This window comes from Monodon monoceros, unplaced genomic scaffold (genome assembly GCF_005190385.1).
Source record: "Monodon monoceros isolate NGI ecotype Baffin Bay Population unplaced genomic scaffold, NGI_Narwhal_1 Super_Scaffold_19, whole genome shotgun sequence".
In the NCBI taxonomy this organism is placed as follows: Eukaryota; Metazoa; Chordata; class Mammalia; order Artiodactyla; family Monodontidae; genus Monodon; species Monodon monoceros.
Window position 1 is genome coordinate 5,485,713 of NW_021703775.1, and position 17,230 is coordinate 5,502,942.

Genomic DNA, 17,230 nt, shown 5'->3' on the forward strand with positions numbered 1-17,230 from the left:
GGAAGGCCGACCATGGGTGATGGGGGTAAATCCATTTCTTTATTTCCTTGGGGAAGGAGTATATTCTCCTTACCCCCCTGCTCTCTCCTCCTGTGTTCTGCTTTCCTGAATTAATGGTTCATTAATCTGAAGCTGTAGGACCCTGTAGAATGGAAGGCTTGGCATTTCTGAGTACACATTGAGGGCAGGCAAAACAAAAAACAGAAAACGAGAAAACCTACTTAATCCCTGCGATAAATTTAGTTACCGAAACGCTTATCTTCTGCTTTAGCCCAAGATAAGATTAGTGGAGTTCTGTAACAGAGCCTGCGAGTCACTGAAAGGGGGTGACAGATGGCCGGCTTTGAGTAATCAGATTTCAAGATCAGAATCCACAGAGAACAAAACTCCAGCTACTTGTGGCATATGGAGACAGTTTCCCCCAAGTGAGCTTAAAGAACCGTGTTCTCTGATTTGATTTTATTCAAAGGACTCATTCAGCAGATGTTTCTTAAGGGCACGAGAGGAGCCAGGTGCACCAGGTGTTGGGAGCTGACGCAGGGTCTCTGCCCCGCCCCCTTATATCCCCTTAAACATGCACTTAGAGTAAGAGGGCTCCTGGGGGTTGTAAGCATCCAACACTTAGTTGTAGCCAATCAGCTATAATTTGATGCCTGAAAAGACTCTGTTATGGTCAAGGACACAAGTGTCAAAATGGAAGTCAGAAGTAAGTATGGGCTTGATTGCGAAGGTCGTAAGGGGTTGTGGAAGACAGTTGTTGCAAACACTGATGTGCTAAGCTTGACCTCTCTTGGTCCACACGCCTGCACCCTTCACTTCTCAGCTGAATGGAACCTGCTGTGGCCTCACTGGCTGCAGTTTACAAACACGGACAACACTGGCATGTAGTAGGCGGTCAATAAAAGTGTGTTTAAAAAATTGTGCACGAGCTGCTGTATCGGTAAGCCTGATGAAACAGGCGGACTCATCCCTTTTAAAGACTTGTTTGCAGTTTTACAGGCTCCCCTGGGGCAGCCGGGTGGGAGTGGGGGTCGGGTGGGAGTTGGGGGCTGGAATCCACCGGGTACTGTCTTTTACTTTGAACTTGAGCCGATGGAACTGTCTTGCTCCACTGACCTTTTGGACCCTCCTCTTGATTTCCATTTTGCAAAGGAGGCACTGTTGCTTTATCTTATTTATTTCTCTGTGCTCCTTGCCTGTGGCTAAGCTCCCTTTCCTGCCTTTAATTATGTACAGGGCCATTAAGCAAAAGTGAGGTTTGTGAGGTGCAGGTCAGCTCGTGGTTGTAGCAGCTCCAGGTGCTGGCAGGCTGTACTTATGATTAGATTTGGCTGGTAAAACTGGTTTGTGCGGCACCTAGGAGTCTTGTTGAGCAAGTTGACCTGCCTTTCTGCAACCGTCTCCCAGCATGAAAGGAGACTTCTTTGCGTTTCAGGTTCAGTCGTTTTCTTCTTTTAACTTCCAAGCCGCGATATCCCCAGTGTGGGAACTTAATCGTCTAAATCTGTGCCTAGTTAGAAAAGACTCCATGAGGACATATACCAAGGGCTATTGTCAGGTGGCAAGATGTGAGATAAGTTTAATTTTCTCCGTTGTGCTTTTATGTATTTCCCCAAATTTCTACAGCAAAAATGTGTTCATTTCTTAACCAACAAAATCAAAACCAAAAAACAGACTGCGTTAGGAGGACAAATTGAGACTGGGTCTTATTTTTTTAGGGAAAATTTTTGGAAAAGCTGTTCTTTATAAACTTTGTGTGATTTGGGGGATACAGGTGATACCTGTTGGGCTTATTAACCATGTGACATCAAAAATGATAAATTATTCCATCTCAAATGGGACGTCTCCTCCCTGGCGGTCCAGTGGTTAGGACTCTATGCTTCCACTGAAGGGGGTGTGGGTTCGATCCGTGGTCAGGGAACTAAGATCCTGCCCGCATGCCTAGAGGTGTGGCCAAAAAAAAAGGAAAGTCTCCTTTCACAACCTGTAGGTACCACATGCATCAGGCCATTAAAATACTTGACCCAAGACAGTTTCTCACAGAATTGAGAGATCAGAAATGTTTTGCCAAAGGATTTTGGTTGTTTTGAAGTAGCAGAAACTGGCAAGGGAATACAGCCTCTTCTGCTGTATTTGATTGCAACACGGTCAGTATGATGTAATTTTCTGACTTGTTTTTGTAGGCTTCATGGGTTAGGGATGGTCTAGTCTTCAGGGGTTAGGAGATCTTCATAGGTTAGGGAATATAAGGAAGGAAAGTCCAGGATTAAAATGGGTGACCGTGCCTTAAAAAAGAAGGAGATCCAGCCATTTGCGACAACATGGATAAACCTTGAGGACATTATGCTAAGTGAAACAAGCTAGTCACGGAAGGACTCATACCACGTAATACCACATATGTGATGAATCTAAAATCATCAAATTCAGAGAAGCAGAGAGTGGAATGGTGGTTGCCGGGGGCTGGGGGAGGGGAAAATGGGGAGGTGTTAGTCAAAGGGCACAAAGTTTTGGTATACAAGGTGAATACGTCCTAGAGGTCTACTGCACCGCATGTAACAGCCATAATTAACAATACTGTATACTTAAACATTTGTTAAGAGGGTAGATCTTAAATGTTCTTATCACATTATAGATATACATATTAATAAAAGGCCGAGAGGAAACTTTTAGAGGTGATGGACAATGTTTATGGCATAGATTATGGTGATGGTTTCATGGGTGTATACTTATCTTCAGAACCCTTAAGTTGTATATGTTAATTATGTACGGCTTTTTGTATGTTAAAAAAAAGAGTGTGACAGTGAGGTTTCTGGATAGAGCCAAGCAGAATGGCAAGGGTGGATTAGCAGGGGGTGGACCCATCAGGCGGGTGAGTGGGCAGTTCTGGAGCAGCCAGGCCACATTTCATAGAGTTTCATAGTCTGTATCCAGGGAAGAGCTCTGGGTGCCCCTGGATTGTGCTGGGCTCGGCGGTGGAGGTGGTATCCATCCCTGTCTGCCCCAGATGCTCTGGCGGCTGGTGTTTCATTTGACGACTGTATCAGATCTTAAAGCCAAGCCCTTTGTTGAGTCTTGGTTTTCCTTCTTTCGTGGTGTCCCTTGCCCTTTCGTTTCATATCCTTGAATCATCCCTGTTCTACAAGAATTGAGTGCTAATTGCTATACATAAGCATCATACCGGAAGACCAGGTAAATGGACGACCAAGTGGATGGACATTCTGGGCAATTTTCAGAAGAGCGTTTCGTCATACCCACAGGAACACGTGTCTGTAAGGCAGGGCAGCCCCTGCTTTGGAACTGGCTGTCACGATGGCGTTTCAGTGCAGGATTCTTGCTGTCACATATTTTGAGTATTTCGTCACCCTGCTTGGAGGTTCACGATGGCAGGATCCGTACGTTAAGTGTGAGCCAAAGCAGACGGCTTGGTCCCCATCCAAGGGTTATTTATGGAGCTTCTAGAAGAATGTGCCAGGGTTCAGCAGCATGGACATTTATGTTCAGATGCATTTATGATTAGTCAGTTGGGGGATGGGGTTAGGAAAAGTTTTTGTACTTACTTAGGAGCCCAACTGCAGAAATTTCTGACCATTAGAATTTTCACAGTTTAAAGAAAATTGTGGTAAAAAACACATAACATAAAATCGACCACCTTAACTGTTTTTAAGTGTAAAGTTCAGTGGTGTTAAGTACATTCACATTGTTATGCAACCATCACCACTGCCCATCTCTAGAGCTCTTTGCATCTTAGAAAACTGAAACTCTGTACCCAATAAAGAATTTTCAGTTTTGGACTGAAGACAAAAAGAAAAATCTCTCTCCTTTAATTCCAGCGTGAACAGGACAGCCAGTCTGGCAGTGTGAGTCCCCCTGGCTGATCACAGCTAGCAGCTGTACGCTCTGTCTGCTGTCTCTTGGTTTCCTGAGAAACCAGGGGTCATTGTGTGGCTGTCCTTGTTCCCATGTATCTGGGACACAGTGAGCAGGTGAGGGCTGGGTGGCTGCCTCTCCTGTTCTCGAGAACGGGGCTGGAATCCTTCTCTCTCCCTTTTTCTTTTTTTGTTATTTTTTATTTATTTTTTGGCCACATAATGTGGCATGTGGGATCTTAGTTCCCCCACCAGGGATCGAACCCAGGCTTCCTGCAGTGGAAGTGAGGAGTCCTAACCACTGGACCGCCAGGGACGTCCCTGGAATCCCTCTCTTGCGAGGCCCTTGGAGCCCTCGTCTCTGGACCGTCACCTGCTCGTGGCCCCGTGTTGTGGACTCGGCATGCTCGTCCTGCCGCCGTGATGGGCATGTGACTGCCCGTGTTACCCACTGCATGACTGGTTACCCTGTGGCTTTGCCCACCAAGCTGCTGCGTTCTCTGAAAATAGCACAGGCAACTCCTGGTTTGGTGGAGATGTGTGGGACTCATAAGGGAATCCCACGAAAAGATATATCGAATTCTATCAAATTCTTTGTGAAAAGGAACTCGAAATTTAGTAATTCGGGTTATGAATTTTATATATTTTGAATAGGGGAATTGTCAACATTCTCATGTTGAGAATGCGAATACCCTAACCTTTATCTTCTCTCTTTGATAGTCAGTAGAAAGGACTTTATGTGATCCTTTTTGGTTATTTGTTACTTTTCACAACTAAAAGTTTTTGCATTTATTCTGGTCCTTTATTTGCTTTTCCCCCTAAGCCTCCAAAACAGAGACAATAGCCAAACCACACAGCCCTAACATGAAGACAGAGATGTAGCCCAAATTGGTTTCCCAATGGGGTTTACGATGCTCAGCTGGTGCCCTGTGAATGCACTGTCACACTGATGCTTGTGAGCTGTGATGAGAAGGCCTTTACTGGAGAAACAGAAGTTTTTGTCATGGGGCTGCTTAGGTATACTGTTTCTAAGCCCAAGGCCATTAGGAGGATCTGCTTTCTTTAATGCAGGAGGGAAAAAAAAGACTTTAGGCTTTCTGGTTTACTGACTTCCATTAAAATGCTTTTCGTGGGGGATGGGCGTTGCTGGCTTTGAAAATGGGTTTCATTACACTCTGGTGCTATTACTATTAAGAGTGAACTGTCACTGCTGCCTGTGGTGAGTTTCCAGGCCCAGCATAGAGGTTATAAGAGCCAGGAGGCAGTGGTGTTAGCGCAAGTTTGTGTATCCGATGCACAGAGAGGCCAAACATACCAAAATGTCAGAGTTTGGAGCAGAGAAAGGTTTATTGCAGGGCTGTGCAAGGAGATGGGTGGCTCACGCCCTGAAAAGCCCCGACCTCCCTGAAGGGTTTCTGCAAAGCATTTTTAAAAGCCAGGTGAGGGAGGGGTGTCGCAGGGTATGTGATCAGCTCGTGCACAATTCTCTGGCTGATGTTGGGTAACTGGGTGGAGTCACAGGGGTTCACATTATCAGTCTTTAGGCTCCAGGAGGCCTGGGGCTATGTGCTCAGGGTCATCAAGTAGTTAACATCTCCCATTTGGTGGGGAGGTGGGTTTCACATCTGTAAAACAGCTTAGGAAATGTGCATCAAATGCTGTTATCTAGGTACTTAAGAGAGGAGCTGAAGCGGAGGATATGGGGGCGGGGGGCCTGTCCCAGGAAGGCCCCATAGGGTCCCGCTCGGTTACAGTGGGAAGGCTTCTTCTAGCATCCTTGCTTGTTCCCAGGTCAGTAGCTGTCATTTCATCTTAAATTTGGTTCCATCCACATGCATGAAATGCAGCCAGGATGAAAGAATTACAGCTTTCTCTCTTAGGAGCAAATTATTCCTAGGTCCCTCTTTGGGCCCTAATTATAAAACATGTCACTCGACAGCTATCTCCGCCTGAGTTGTTATTCTAATCGGTTAAAAATAGGAGTGTTGCGCTCCCAGGCACCAGGAGGGTTTCCCTGGAGCGCCAGACGAGCCATATGGAGCTGCCTCGGAAGGGAAACCAGAAAACTCCACGCCCGCTGCCCTGCCTTTGGGGGGCTGTTTCTGGAGGAACAGGGACAGCTCTGCGTTCAGTGTGAATGCAGGTAGAGGTGCACCTTTGTGGGTGACGGTGCATTTCTGTGAGGATTTTGTGACGAGTCATGAGAAAACAGACACAGTACTGTACAACTCCGTTGTATGTATTTTTTAATGCGCCTGCGCCTGGCTAATAGATACTGCGTAAAAGACGTCCATGTGAGTTCTCTTCAGCTTCTTTATAAAAGGGCAGAATAAACAGGGCTGTGTACCCTGCCGTTAGGAGCCATGCCTAAACATTGCCCCGTATGTTTGCTCTATTTATGGGTATATGTTTTTGTCTTTGACCCATTTGAAATTTGCAGACATTTTACTCTATTTTCTAATAACTTTGAAGGATTTCTTTGCCATGTTAACCTCTTTATTGCACCTGTGCAACAACAGGAGTTGAAGGATAATTTTCTCTTCCGGAGTTTTCACTTCTCACTTTGGTGTTCCTGCTGAGAACTCTCGCTGCCCTTCCTCCCAGCTTTGCATCTTCTCTGCGGTCCTGGCCTCTTGTCTCCTTATTTCTTTTGTCTCTGTGCTTCTTTTGGTTCCACCCTGAGTGCTCTGGCTTACCCCTCCCCTCCCCCATTCAATGCCCCTGCCCCCTCCTGGGGTTCCTGCAGGAGCGTTTGCATTTGCACAGACGGGGGGGGGGGTCACCCCCCCACCCCACACACTTGTCTGCAGGTGGGCGCTGACTGGGCTGACTCTCCTTGTCCTTTTCTTTTTAATAAGCTTTATTTTTAGAACAGTTTTAGGTTTAGAGAAAAATTGGGAAGATAGTAGAGAGAGGTGTCATCTACCCTCACCCAGCGTGTCCTATTATGGACATGTTAGTATGTTAGTAAGGAAATACATGTACTACTCTTGCAGTTAACCAACTGATACTGATCAGTTACCGTGATAGGCATAATAATGACTGAAACCTGGGACTATGTTAGGTTACACGGCAAAGGGGATTAAGAGCACAGGTGGAATTACGGTTGCTCATCAGTGGACCTTAAACCAGGGAGATTATCCAGGTGGGTGCAATGGAATCACAAGGGTTGTTAAAGCTGGAAGAGGGACTCTGAAGAGCGAACCAGAGAGATGGCAGCGTGGGGAACTCATCCTGGTGTTTCTGGCTTTAGGTGAGAGCAGGGGCCATGAGCCACGTAAAGGGAGTGGTTTCTTAAAGCTGGACGAGGCAGGCAAATGGATTCTCACCCAGAGCCTCCAGAAAGGAGCGCATGTGTTGACACCTTGATTTCCGCTCAGTGAGATCCGTATCAGACTTCTGATCTACAGAACTGTGAGATAATACGTTTGTTTTATGTTAAGCTACTATGTGGTCACTTGTCACAGCAGCAGTAGAACACTAATATGATTATTAACCAAAGTCCATCTTTTGTTCAGATTTCCTTGGTCTTTTTCTGCTCCAGAATCCCATTCAGGATACTCTGTTAACCTTTAGTTGTCATTTGGGCTGTGACAGTTTCTCAGACTTTCCTTGTTTTGAAATGACCATGACAGTTTTGAGGAGTACTGGCCAGGTATTTTGTAGAATGTTCCTTAATTGGAATTTGAAGTTTTCCTCATGATTAGAGTGGGGTTAAGGGTGTTTGGGAGGAAGAACAGGGATAAAATGCTACTCTTATTGCATCATATCAAGAGTGCATGCTGTTAACGTGATTTATGACATGTTGACCTTGATCACCTGGCCAAGGTAGTGCTTGTCAGGTTTCTCCACTGAAAAGTTATACTCCCTCCACTTCCCATACTGTGGGACTTTTTTGTTTTTGGTTTTTTTTTGGAGCACTTTCTTATGTTTCAGCCACTACAAGATGCTCCAGGATCATCTTGTATATTTCCTGCTCCAGTCCTGGAATCAACCATTTTTCCAAAGAGCACTAATCCCCTTTTTCTGGAGGTTGGTATTAGAAACCAAGATCTGGTTGCTGGGTGTGCTCATGGCGTCTGGGCCCTCTCAGCTGACAGAGAAAGGAATTATATATATTACCCTTGTATATATACACATCAGCAAGTGTCTCTCTATGTAGCCATTTGTATCTATAGTAAACTAAACATCAGTTTATACCTGTGCCTTTGACTCTGATTCATTACTGTATAGATTATTCTTGCCTATCTGTAAACTCCCACTCCAGTTAGGAGCCTGGCTTACACCTTCCATCATCCTTTTTCTTATTTGCTCATTTCTAGCATACCAGACTCCATGGAGTACAGAACTTATGTATGTTCCTTTGGCCTTACTTCCTAAAGACTGTTCATTTCCAAAGTTACTTAAATCAACACCGTTTCCCTTTACCGCCTTCGCTCCCTTGTTTCATACATTTGTAATACAGTTAGATTTTTTTTGGTCATATTCTGCATTCACTCGGGAACCCCCGGACCTCCTAAATGATTTTTTTTTTCCAAAATTTGCAGACATTAAGTTTCACTCTTTATGCTGGAAACATCTGTGGATTTTGACAAAGCCATAGTGTCGTGTATACACAATTACAGTATCATACAGAGCAGTTTCATCACCCTAAAATTCCCCTATGTTTGCCTAATTCAGCTTCTTCTTGGCAATCACTGATTTTTCTACCCTTGCTGTAGTTTTCCCTTTTCATTTTGCCAGAATGGTTGGAATCATACAGAATGCAGTCTTTTCAGGAGGGCTTCTTTGACTTAGCAATATGCATTTAAGTTCTCTCTCTCTGCCATTTTCATGGCTTGATAGTTTGCTTGATAGTTTGCTTCTTTCATGGCTTGATTATTATCACTGAATAATACTCCATTGAATAATGTACCACAGTTTGATTATCCATTCACCTGTTGAAGGACAGCTTGGTTGCCTCCTGCTTGGGGCAGTTATGAATACAGCTCCTATAAATATTTGTATGCAGGTTTTTGTGTGGACATGAATTTTCAAAACAGTTGGATGAATACTTAAGAGTGTGATTGCTGGATGGTGTAAGACTATATGTTTAGCTCAGCAAGAACTACCAAACTGTCTTCCACAGTGGCTGTACCATCAGCATTCCCATCAGCAATGAATGAGCTCCTGTTGCTGGCATCCTTGTCAGCACTTGGTATGTGATTCATTTTGGGTTAATATTTGAAAGGTGGAAGGTCGATGTCTTAGGTTAATTAATTTTTTCCATATGGATGTCCAATTATTCCAGAACCATTTGTTGAAAAGACTATCCTTCACTGAATACCTTTGCTCATTTGTCAAAGATCAGTTGACTGTATTTGTAGGATATATTTCTGAGATATGATCTGATTCTTTTCCATTAACCTGTGTATCCTATTGCCAATACCACAGCGTCTTGATTACTGTAGCTTTGTAGTTAAGTCTTGAAATTGTATAGCGTGAGTCCTCCAACTTTCTTCTTCTTCAGTATTGTTATTGGCTCTTCTAGGTCTTTGCCTTTTCAAGTAAACTTTATAATCGATTTGTCAATATCTACAAAATAGCTTGCCAGGGTTTTTATTGTATTGCACTGAATCTGTAGATCAGGTTGGGATGAATTGACATCTTAACAGTATTGAATCTTTCAATCCATGAACGTGGACTATCTCTCCATTTGTTTAGATCTTCTTTGAATTCTTTCATCGAGTTTTGTAGTTTTCTGCATATAGATCCTGTGCATATTTTGTTAGATTTCTACCTAATAAAAACACCTTTTGCTATTGTCAGTGGTATTTACATTTTTAAAATTCCAGTTGTTCATTGCTGGTATTTAGGAAAGCACTTGTCATATTAACCTTCTGTCCTGCAGCCTTTCTATATTTGCTTATTCTGTAAGTTTTTGTTTGTTTGTTTATTGATTCTTTGGGATTTTTCTATAAAAACAAGCATGTCATCTGTGAGCAAAGATAGTTTCATTTCTTCCTTCCCTATCTATATACCTTTTATTTACTCTTCTTATCTTATTACACTAGCTACAACTTTTAGTATGATGTTGAGTAGGAGTAGTGAGAGGAGACATCCTTGCCTCGTTCCTCATCTTTGCAGGAAAGCATCCAGTTTCTCACCATTATGATGTTAGTTGTAGGTGTTTTGTAGATATTCCTTATCACACGAAAGAGGTTCTTGATTCCTAGTTTGCCCAAAGATGGTTGGTTTGATTTTAACCGTGAACGGATGTTGAATTTTTGTCAGATCTTTTTCTGCATCGATTGATATGATCATATGATTTTTCTTCTTTAGTTGGTTGATGTGGTGTATTACACTGATTGATTTGCAAATGTTGAACCAGCCTTGTATACCTGGATTAAGTCCCACTTGTTTATGGCACCTAATTCTTTTCATACATTGTTGGATTTGATTTGCTAATATTTTTTGAGGATTTTTGCATGGGAGATTCTGGTTTGTAGTTTTCCTTTATTGTAAAATCTTTATCTGGTTTTGGTATTAGGATAATGCTGGCCTCAGAGAATGAGGTAGGGAGTGTTCCCTCTGCTTTTGTTTTTTTGAAAGAGATTGTGAAGGATTATTATCATGTCTTCCTTAACATTTAGTAGATTCACCAGTGAAACCATCTGGACCTGGTATTTACTTTTATTGGTCAGGTTTTAAATTATTGATTCAATTTCTTTAATAAATATAGGCCTATTCAAATGATTTAGTTCTCTTTGTGTGAGTTTTGATAACTTGTGTCTTTCAAGGAATTGGTGCATTTCATGTAAGTTATCAAATTTGTGAGTATAGAGTTGTTCATGGTATTCCTTTAGTATCCTTTTAATATCAAAGGGACCAGTGGTGATAACCTCTCTTTCATTTCTGATATTGGTAATTTGTATTGATATCTTCCCTCCTCTTTCCTTCCTTAGCCTAGCTAGAGGCTTATCACTTTTATTGACCTTTTCAAAGAATCAGATTTTGGCTTTATTGATTTTTTGCTGTTGTTTTTTTATTTTGAATTTTGTGGTTTTTTGGGTTTTTTTTGCTTAATTTTTATTATTTTCTTCTGCTTTCTTTAGGATCATGTTGCTCTTCTTTCTGTAGTTTCCTAAAGGAGGAGCTTAGATGACTGATTTTCAGTTTTTTCCTCATTTCTAATTTATGCATTTATTGCTATAAATTTCTCTCTAAGCACTGCTTTTGCTACATTGTACATATTTTTCTAAGTTGTGTTTTCGTTTTTATTTAGTTCAAATATTTGAAAACTTAAGACTTCTTTTTTGACCCATGTGTTGTTTGCAAGTGTGTTTAATCTCCATATATTCGGGGATTTTCCAGCTATCTTTCTGTTACTGATTTCTAGTTTAATTCCACTGTAATTTGAGAATGTACTTTATGTGATTTTATATTCTGTTTAAATTTGTTAAGGTATGTTTTATGGCCCAGACTATGTTCTATCTTGGTGAATATTCCATGCAAGCTTGAAGAATGTGTATTCTATTGTGGTTGAATGGAATGTTCTATCCATGTCATTTAGATCCAATTGATGGATCCTTATTGAGTTTCTACCTGCTTGATCTATCAATTACTGAAAGGTGGGTATTGAAATCCCCAACTATAGTAGTATATTAATCTATTTCTCCTTACAGTTCTATCAGCTTTTGCTACATGTATTTTGATGCTCTGTTAGATGCACACAAGGATTGCTATGTCTTCTTGCACAATTTACCCCTTTATCATTATGTAATGCCCCCCTTTATTTTTCTTGTCCTGAAGTCTGCTCTGTCTGAAAATTAATATAGCTACTCCATCTTTCTTTTCATTAATGTTAGCATGGTATATCTTTCTCCATTTCTTTTTTTTTTTTTTTTGCGGTACGCTGGCCTCTCACTGCTGTGGTCTCTCCCGTTGCGGAGCACAGGCTCCGGACGCGCAGGCTCAGCGGCCATGGCTCACGGGCCCAGCCGCTCCACGGCATGTGGGATCCTCCCTGACCAGGGCACGAACCCGTGACCCCTGCATCGGCAGGCGGACTCTCAACCACTGCGCCACCAGGGAGGCCTGTGCCTCCCCCTCCTCCCCCAATCCCTTTTCCTTTAATCTGACTCTTAATGAAGTGGGTTTCTTGGGGACAGCATATAACTGAGATTAAAAAAAAATTTTTTTTAATCCACTCTGAAATCTCAGTCTTTTCATAGTGTGTTTAGACCATTCACATTGAAAGTGATTATAATATACAGTTGACCCTTGAACAGTGCAGGGGTTAGGGGGCCCGACCCTCTATGCAGTCAGAAATCTGTGTATAACTTATAGCTAGCGCTCCAAATACCATGATTCCTCCAGCTCTGTGGTTCCTCCGTATCCATGGATTCGACCAACCAGGGATTCAACAACCACGGATCATGCAGCACTGTAGTATGTACTATTGAAAAATACCCATGTATTATGTGGACCTGTGTGGTTCACATCTGTGTTGTTCAAGGGTGAACTGTATTTGTTTTCATTACATTAAAAAAAGTCTCTGCCTTGTTTGGTTTCAATGGAATATTTTATGATTCCATTTTCTCTCCTCTTAGGATATCAATTATACTTCTTTAAAAAAATTTTGTAGGAGTTGCCCTAGAGTTTGCAATATACATTTCAAACTAATCTAAGTCTACCTTCAGATAACACTGTCTTAGAGTGTTTTCAAGTCTTCCCTCTGATCCTTTGACATTGCTGCTGTTCACTTCCTCCATGTGCTGTGATCACCCAGTGCATTTTCACTATTATTACTTTAACAGTTATCTTTTAGATCAGTTACAAATAAGAAAAAGAAAATATTTTAGTTTGCTTTTTTTTCTTCTCCAGCACACCACTTGCTTTCTTTATGAAGGCCTTAGTTCTGACATATCATTTTTATTTCTCTCTGAAGAACTTCTTTTAACATTTATTACCGGTTAGGTCTACTGGAAATGTATTCTTTCAGTTTTTGTTTGCTTAAAAAATTCTTTATTTCTCCTTTACTTTTGATGAATAGTTTCGCTGGATATAGAATTCTAGGCTGGTGTTTTTTTCTTTCAATGCTTTAAGTATTTCATTCCACACTCTTGCTTGTATGGTTTTTAACAAGAAGTCTGCTGTAATTCTTCATTCCTCTACAGGTAAGCTGTTTTTTCCATTTCTGATTTTCCCTGTCTTTGGTTTCTGCAATTTGAATATGATATGCCTACGTGTGTATTTTTTGGTATTTAACCTGTTAGATGTTGTCTGAGCTTCCTGTATCTGTAATTATCTTGGTGTCTGTAATTAATTCTAGGAAATTCTCAGCCATTGTAACTTCCAACAGTTTTCTCTTTCTTCTTCTGGTATTCCATTTGTGTATATCTTAAACCTTTTAAAGTTGCTCCACAGGTCTTGGATGCTATCTTTTGTCTTTTCCTCCTTTTTTCCTCTTTGTATTTCGGTGTGGGAGGTTTCTGTTTACTTCTCTTCAAGCTCACCTTGCCTGTGTCCAGTCCACTGATGAACCCACCAGATACAGCCTTCATTTCTTTTAGTGTGTTTTTGCTTTCTAGCATTTCTCTTTGACTAGTTCTTAGGGTCTCCATTTCCCTGCGACATTAGGTATCTGTTCTTGCACATTGTCTACCTTTGCATGGGAGCCCTTAACCTATTAATCACGGTTATTTTAAATTCCTTGTGTGATAATTCCAAGATCTGTGCCATGTATGATGCCCATCCTGATGCTTGCTAGCTCTTCAGATCATGTTTTTTCTTGCCTTTCAGTATTCTTTGTTGAAAGCCAGACATGATGTGTCGGGTAGTAAGAACTGAAGAGTGGTTCTTTATTGTGAATTGTATGTTACTCTTACTATGACTTGGGCCGTGTTAAAGGTTTGCTGTAGGTGCCTATAGCTACAGCTGTAGGTGCCTCAGGTTTCAGATTCCTCAGGTGTCCTGGTTTTGACCTCTTTTGTCTTTGGGCTCCTCCCCAGATGGGGTCTTGCTGTTCTTTCAGATGTCATCTGCTGTCACACGAGAGCCTGTTGATATTGTGGTAATAATGTACAATTTTACCACCTAAAGTCTTTAAGGGGCACGAGCTCGCTGTATCACCCTTTGGCTGGCAAAGCAATAAAGCTATTCTTTTCTACTTCACCCAAAACTCTGTCTCTGAGATCCGATTCAGCACCGGTGCACAGAGGCCAGGTTTTTGGCGTCAGTACTAAGTAAAGTAAGTCAGAAAGAGAAAGACAAATACCATATGATGTCACTTACATGTGGAATCTGAATGAACATATCTACGTAACAGAAGCAAACTCATAGACATAGAGAACAGACTTGTGGTTGCCAAGGGGGAGGGTGGGGTGTGGAGGATTGGCAGTGTGGGATTAGCAGATGCAAACTAGTATATATAGGCTGGATAAGCAACAAGGTCCTACTGTAGAGCACAGGGAACTATACTCAATATCCTGTGATAAACCATCATGGAAAAGAATATGAAAAAGAATATATTTTATATATTTTTATATATATATATATATATAAACCAAATCACTTTGCTGGACAGCAGAAATTAACACAACATAATAAATTAAAAAAAAAAAAAAAAGACTGCTTCTGCTCTGAGTTACTGCCCAGCCTGCCCACTTCCGTCTTTTGTTGCTCAGGGTTTTACCAAACGGAGCTCTGAGTTTTGGTGGGAGCGCCAGGTGTACATGTGTGGGATGGGTGAGGGTCTTTAGTTCTTTTCTAGTCTCCATCGGCCTCCTTATTACGCCCCCTTTTTTGATAGGCAAACGTGTTTCATCAGTCTTACACAAATGCAACCTTAACTCCACACTCTGCTCCCTTCCCCCCAACTGGTGTGTTCTATCAGAGCTCCCCTAAGCTGCTGCTTAGATTCTACACTAAAGCAGAGAGCTTTCAGGCCTCTCAGTTATCTGTAAGTCAGCAGCCAACCAGTAAGGAGGCAAAAATTGTGGGCAGCCTAAGGAATAATTGCTCTAAAAACCCACACACCCTTTCTCCCTTCTTCCCCTAAAGCCATTAAGTGGGACAGATCGCAGTGAGTGTAGGGTTGGGGTGCGTGGGCAGTCGGAGCCTGGATAGGATGAGGGGGGCGTCTGCCAGGGAGGGGACGGTGGTAGCAACCAGTTTGTGTCGTATCCAGTTTTTCTCAAGGGCTGTGTCATTCTTTAAGGGTTGTGCCCTGCCCCCTTCCCTCCTACCTCAAACCCGTTGGATAAAGTAGGAGAACGTGAATCCAGACTGATATGGCTAAATGAATAAGTTGAAAAGTTAATGAGGAACAGAGTTTCAAAGTAATTCTCCACGGAGTGCTTGTTAATGACAAAGAGAAAGGGGATACCGCACAGACGGAAGCTTGGCAGACACTCTTCATCCACTGGTCAAAGGAGTGTTACCAGTAATGGGACAAAACAAAATCGCCTGGCACCTGATAGGATGGGATAAAAGGGATACAACATCACTTCTGTGACTCATTGCAGTGATGTATAACCTGAATCTAATTATGCTCTAATTATGATGAAGCATCAGACAAAACCAAACTATGGGACATTCTGCAGAAACTTGTGGCCCTTCCTCAGGGCCTGATACGTAAGAATTAGAGGGTCTTAATCCTCTCAACCGTCTTGAGTTCCAGGCAGTAGAAGATGGGGCAGGAGCAGGTGCTGTCATTTTTTCCCTCTGCTGTCGATTCACGGTGCTTTTCATGACAACAGGATGGTAAACTTTTGTGTTGTGTGCTTTTTTTTTTTTTTGCGGTACGCGGGCCTCTCACTGTTGTGGCCTCTCCCGTTGCGGAGCACAGGCTCCGGACGCGCAGGCCCAGCGGCCATGGCTCATGGGCCCAGCCGCTCCGCGGCATGTGGGATCTTCCCGGACCGGGGCACAAACCCGTGTCCCCTGCATCGGCAGGCGGACTCCTAACCACTGCGCCACCAGGGAAGCCCTCTTTTTTTTTTTTTTTTTAATATTATTTATTTATTTGGTTGTGCCAGGTCTTTGTTGTAGCAGGCAGGCTTCTTAGTTGCGGCATGCAGACTCTTAGTTGCAGCATGCATGCGGGATCTAGTTCCCTGACCAGGGATGGAACCTGGGCCCCCTGCACTGGGAACTTGGAGTCTTAGCCACTGGACCACCTGGGAAGTCCCTCAGTATGTTTTCTTATTTGCTTCTCACAGTTCCCTGCTGGATTATTCTTCCACCTTTGCGATGATGATATAATAATAATAATAATAATAAAGGACAACATTTAGGTAATACTTCTCATGGCCAGGTGATAGTCCGAGCCCTCTGAATGCTGCATACATTAACTGGTTTAATCCTCACAGTTACCTTGTGAGGAAGATACGCTGTGGTTAGTCCATTTTACAAATGGGGAAACTGGGGCACAGAGAAGTTAAACACCTTGCCCAAGGTCACACAGCTGGAAAGTAGTGGAGCCGCAATTCAAGTCAGGCCGTCAGACTCTGGATCCCTAGCCTTTATTTACTGCATGCTGTGGCCTCCTGTATCGTGCCGCTGGGGGAACCAAAGACTCAGCTCGCTTGGGTGGCTTGTCGGGGGCCCCTTGTTCACTTACTCATTGATTCTGCAAATCTGTGCTGAGTGGCCGCAAATGCCAGACTCTGTTCCAGGTGCTCTGAAACGGGACAAGGCAGCTAGATCTCTGGGCTTCACGAGCTGGACACCAGGCCTGCTGCCCGGGGTCGAGCCTAGATGCAGGGCACGTGCGCGGGGAGCAGGTGGCTGCACGTGGGCTGCTGGCCTGTCTGTTCCTGTGCTCACACGTGTGTTGTCCTCTTGCCTCTTGAAGGTCGCCTGGTGGGTGCCCTGGATGCGGTGCTGGATTCCAACGCCCGGGTCGCTCCGTTTCGAATTCTACTCCAAGTCCCCGGCTCCCAGGTGTATTCTCCCATAGCATGTGGTGAGTTACTGAGTGGATCGGACGTTTACTGGGCCGTGGCCACGGGTGAGTTTTGTTCCAGGTGGAGTGTTCCCCACCTTGAGGTCTGGGCATGAGTATCTGCATGGTCGTGACGCTAGAAGGTAACTCCTTCTAGAACCTCATCTGCTGCCATGAGCTCTTTGTTCTTCCTTTCTTTTTTTGTTTTTCTTTTACAACCATTGGAAGCGTGTAGAGGCTCTAAGCTTGGGCATCCAGGCTTTCAAGTGGCGTGTTGGTCCAGGGGCCTGTGAATCCAGCTGTTTTCTTCATCTTGTGTCTGACATAACACACGAGTCCGGGGCGTGTGCATATACCGTAACAGGGCAGGGGAGGTGTCTGGGGCTGGGTCTGTCTTAGGCCAGCCTTCACCCTTGTTCCACGTGTGCACTGAATC

General features: G+C 43.2%; 1 protein-coding gene across 3 annotated transcripts in view; it reads left to right on the forward strand.

Annotated features, from left to right (window-relative positions):
• TBC1D8 (TBC1 domain family member 8) overlaps positions 1-17,230 on the forward strand; it is a 125,264-nt gene that overhangs the window by 23,960 nt on the left and 84,074 nt on the right. For 2 of the 3 annotated variants that reach the window (XM_029231764.1, XM_029231762.1), the window contains exon 2: positions 16,705-16,815. The exons of the other annotated variant lie outside the window; for it this stretch is intronic. In XM_029231764.1, the coding sequence (XP_029087597.1) occupies positions 16,705-16,815 (111 nt within the window). The remainder of the gene's footprint in view (positions 1-16,704; positions 16,816-17,230) is intronic. 3 annotated transcript variants of the gene reach the window in all.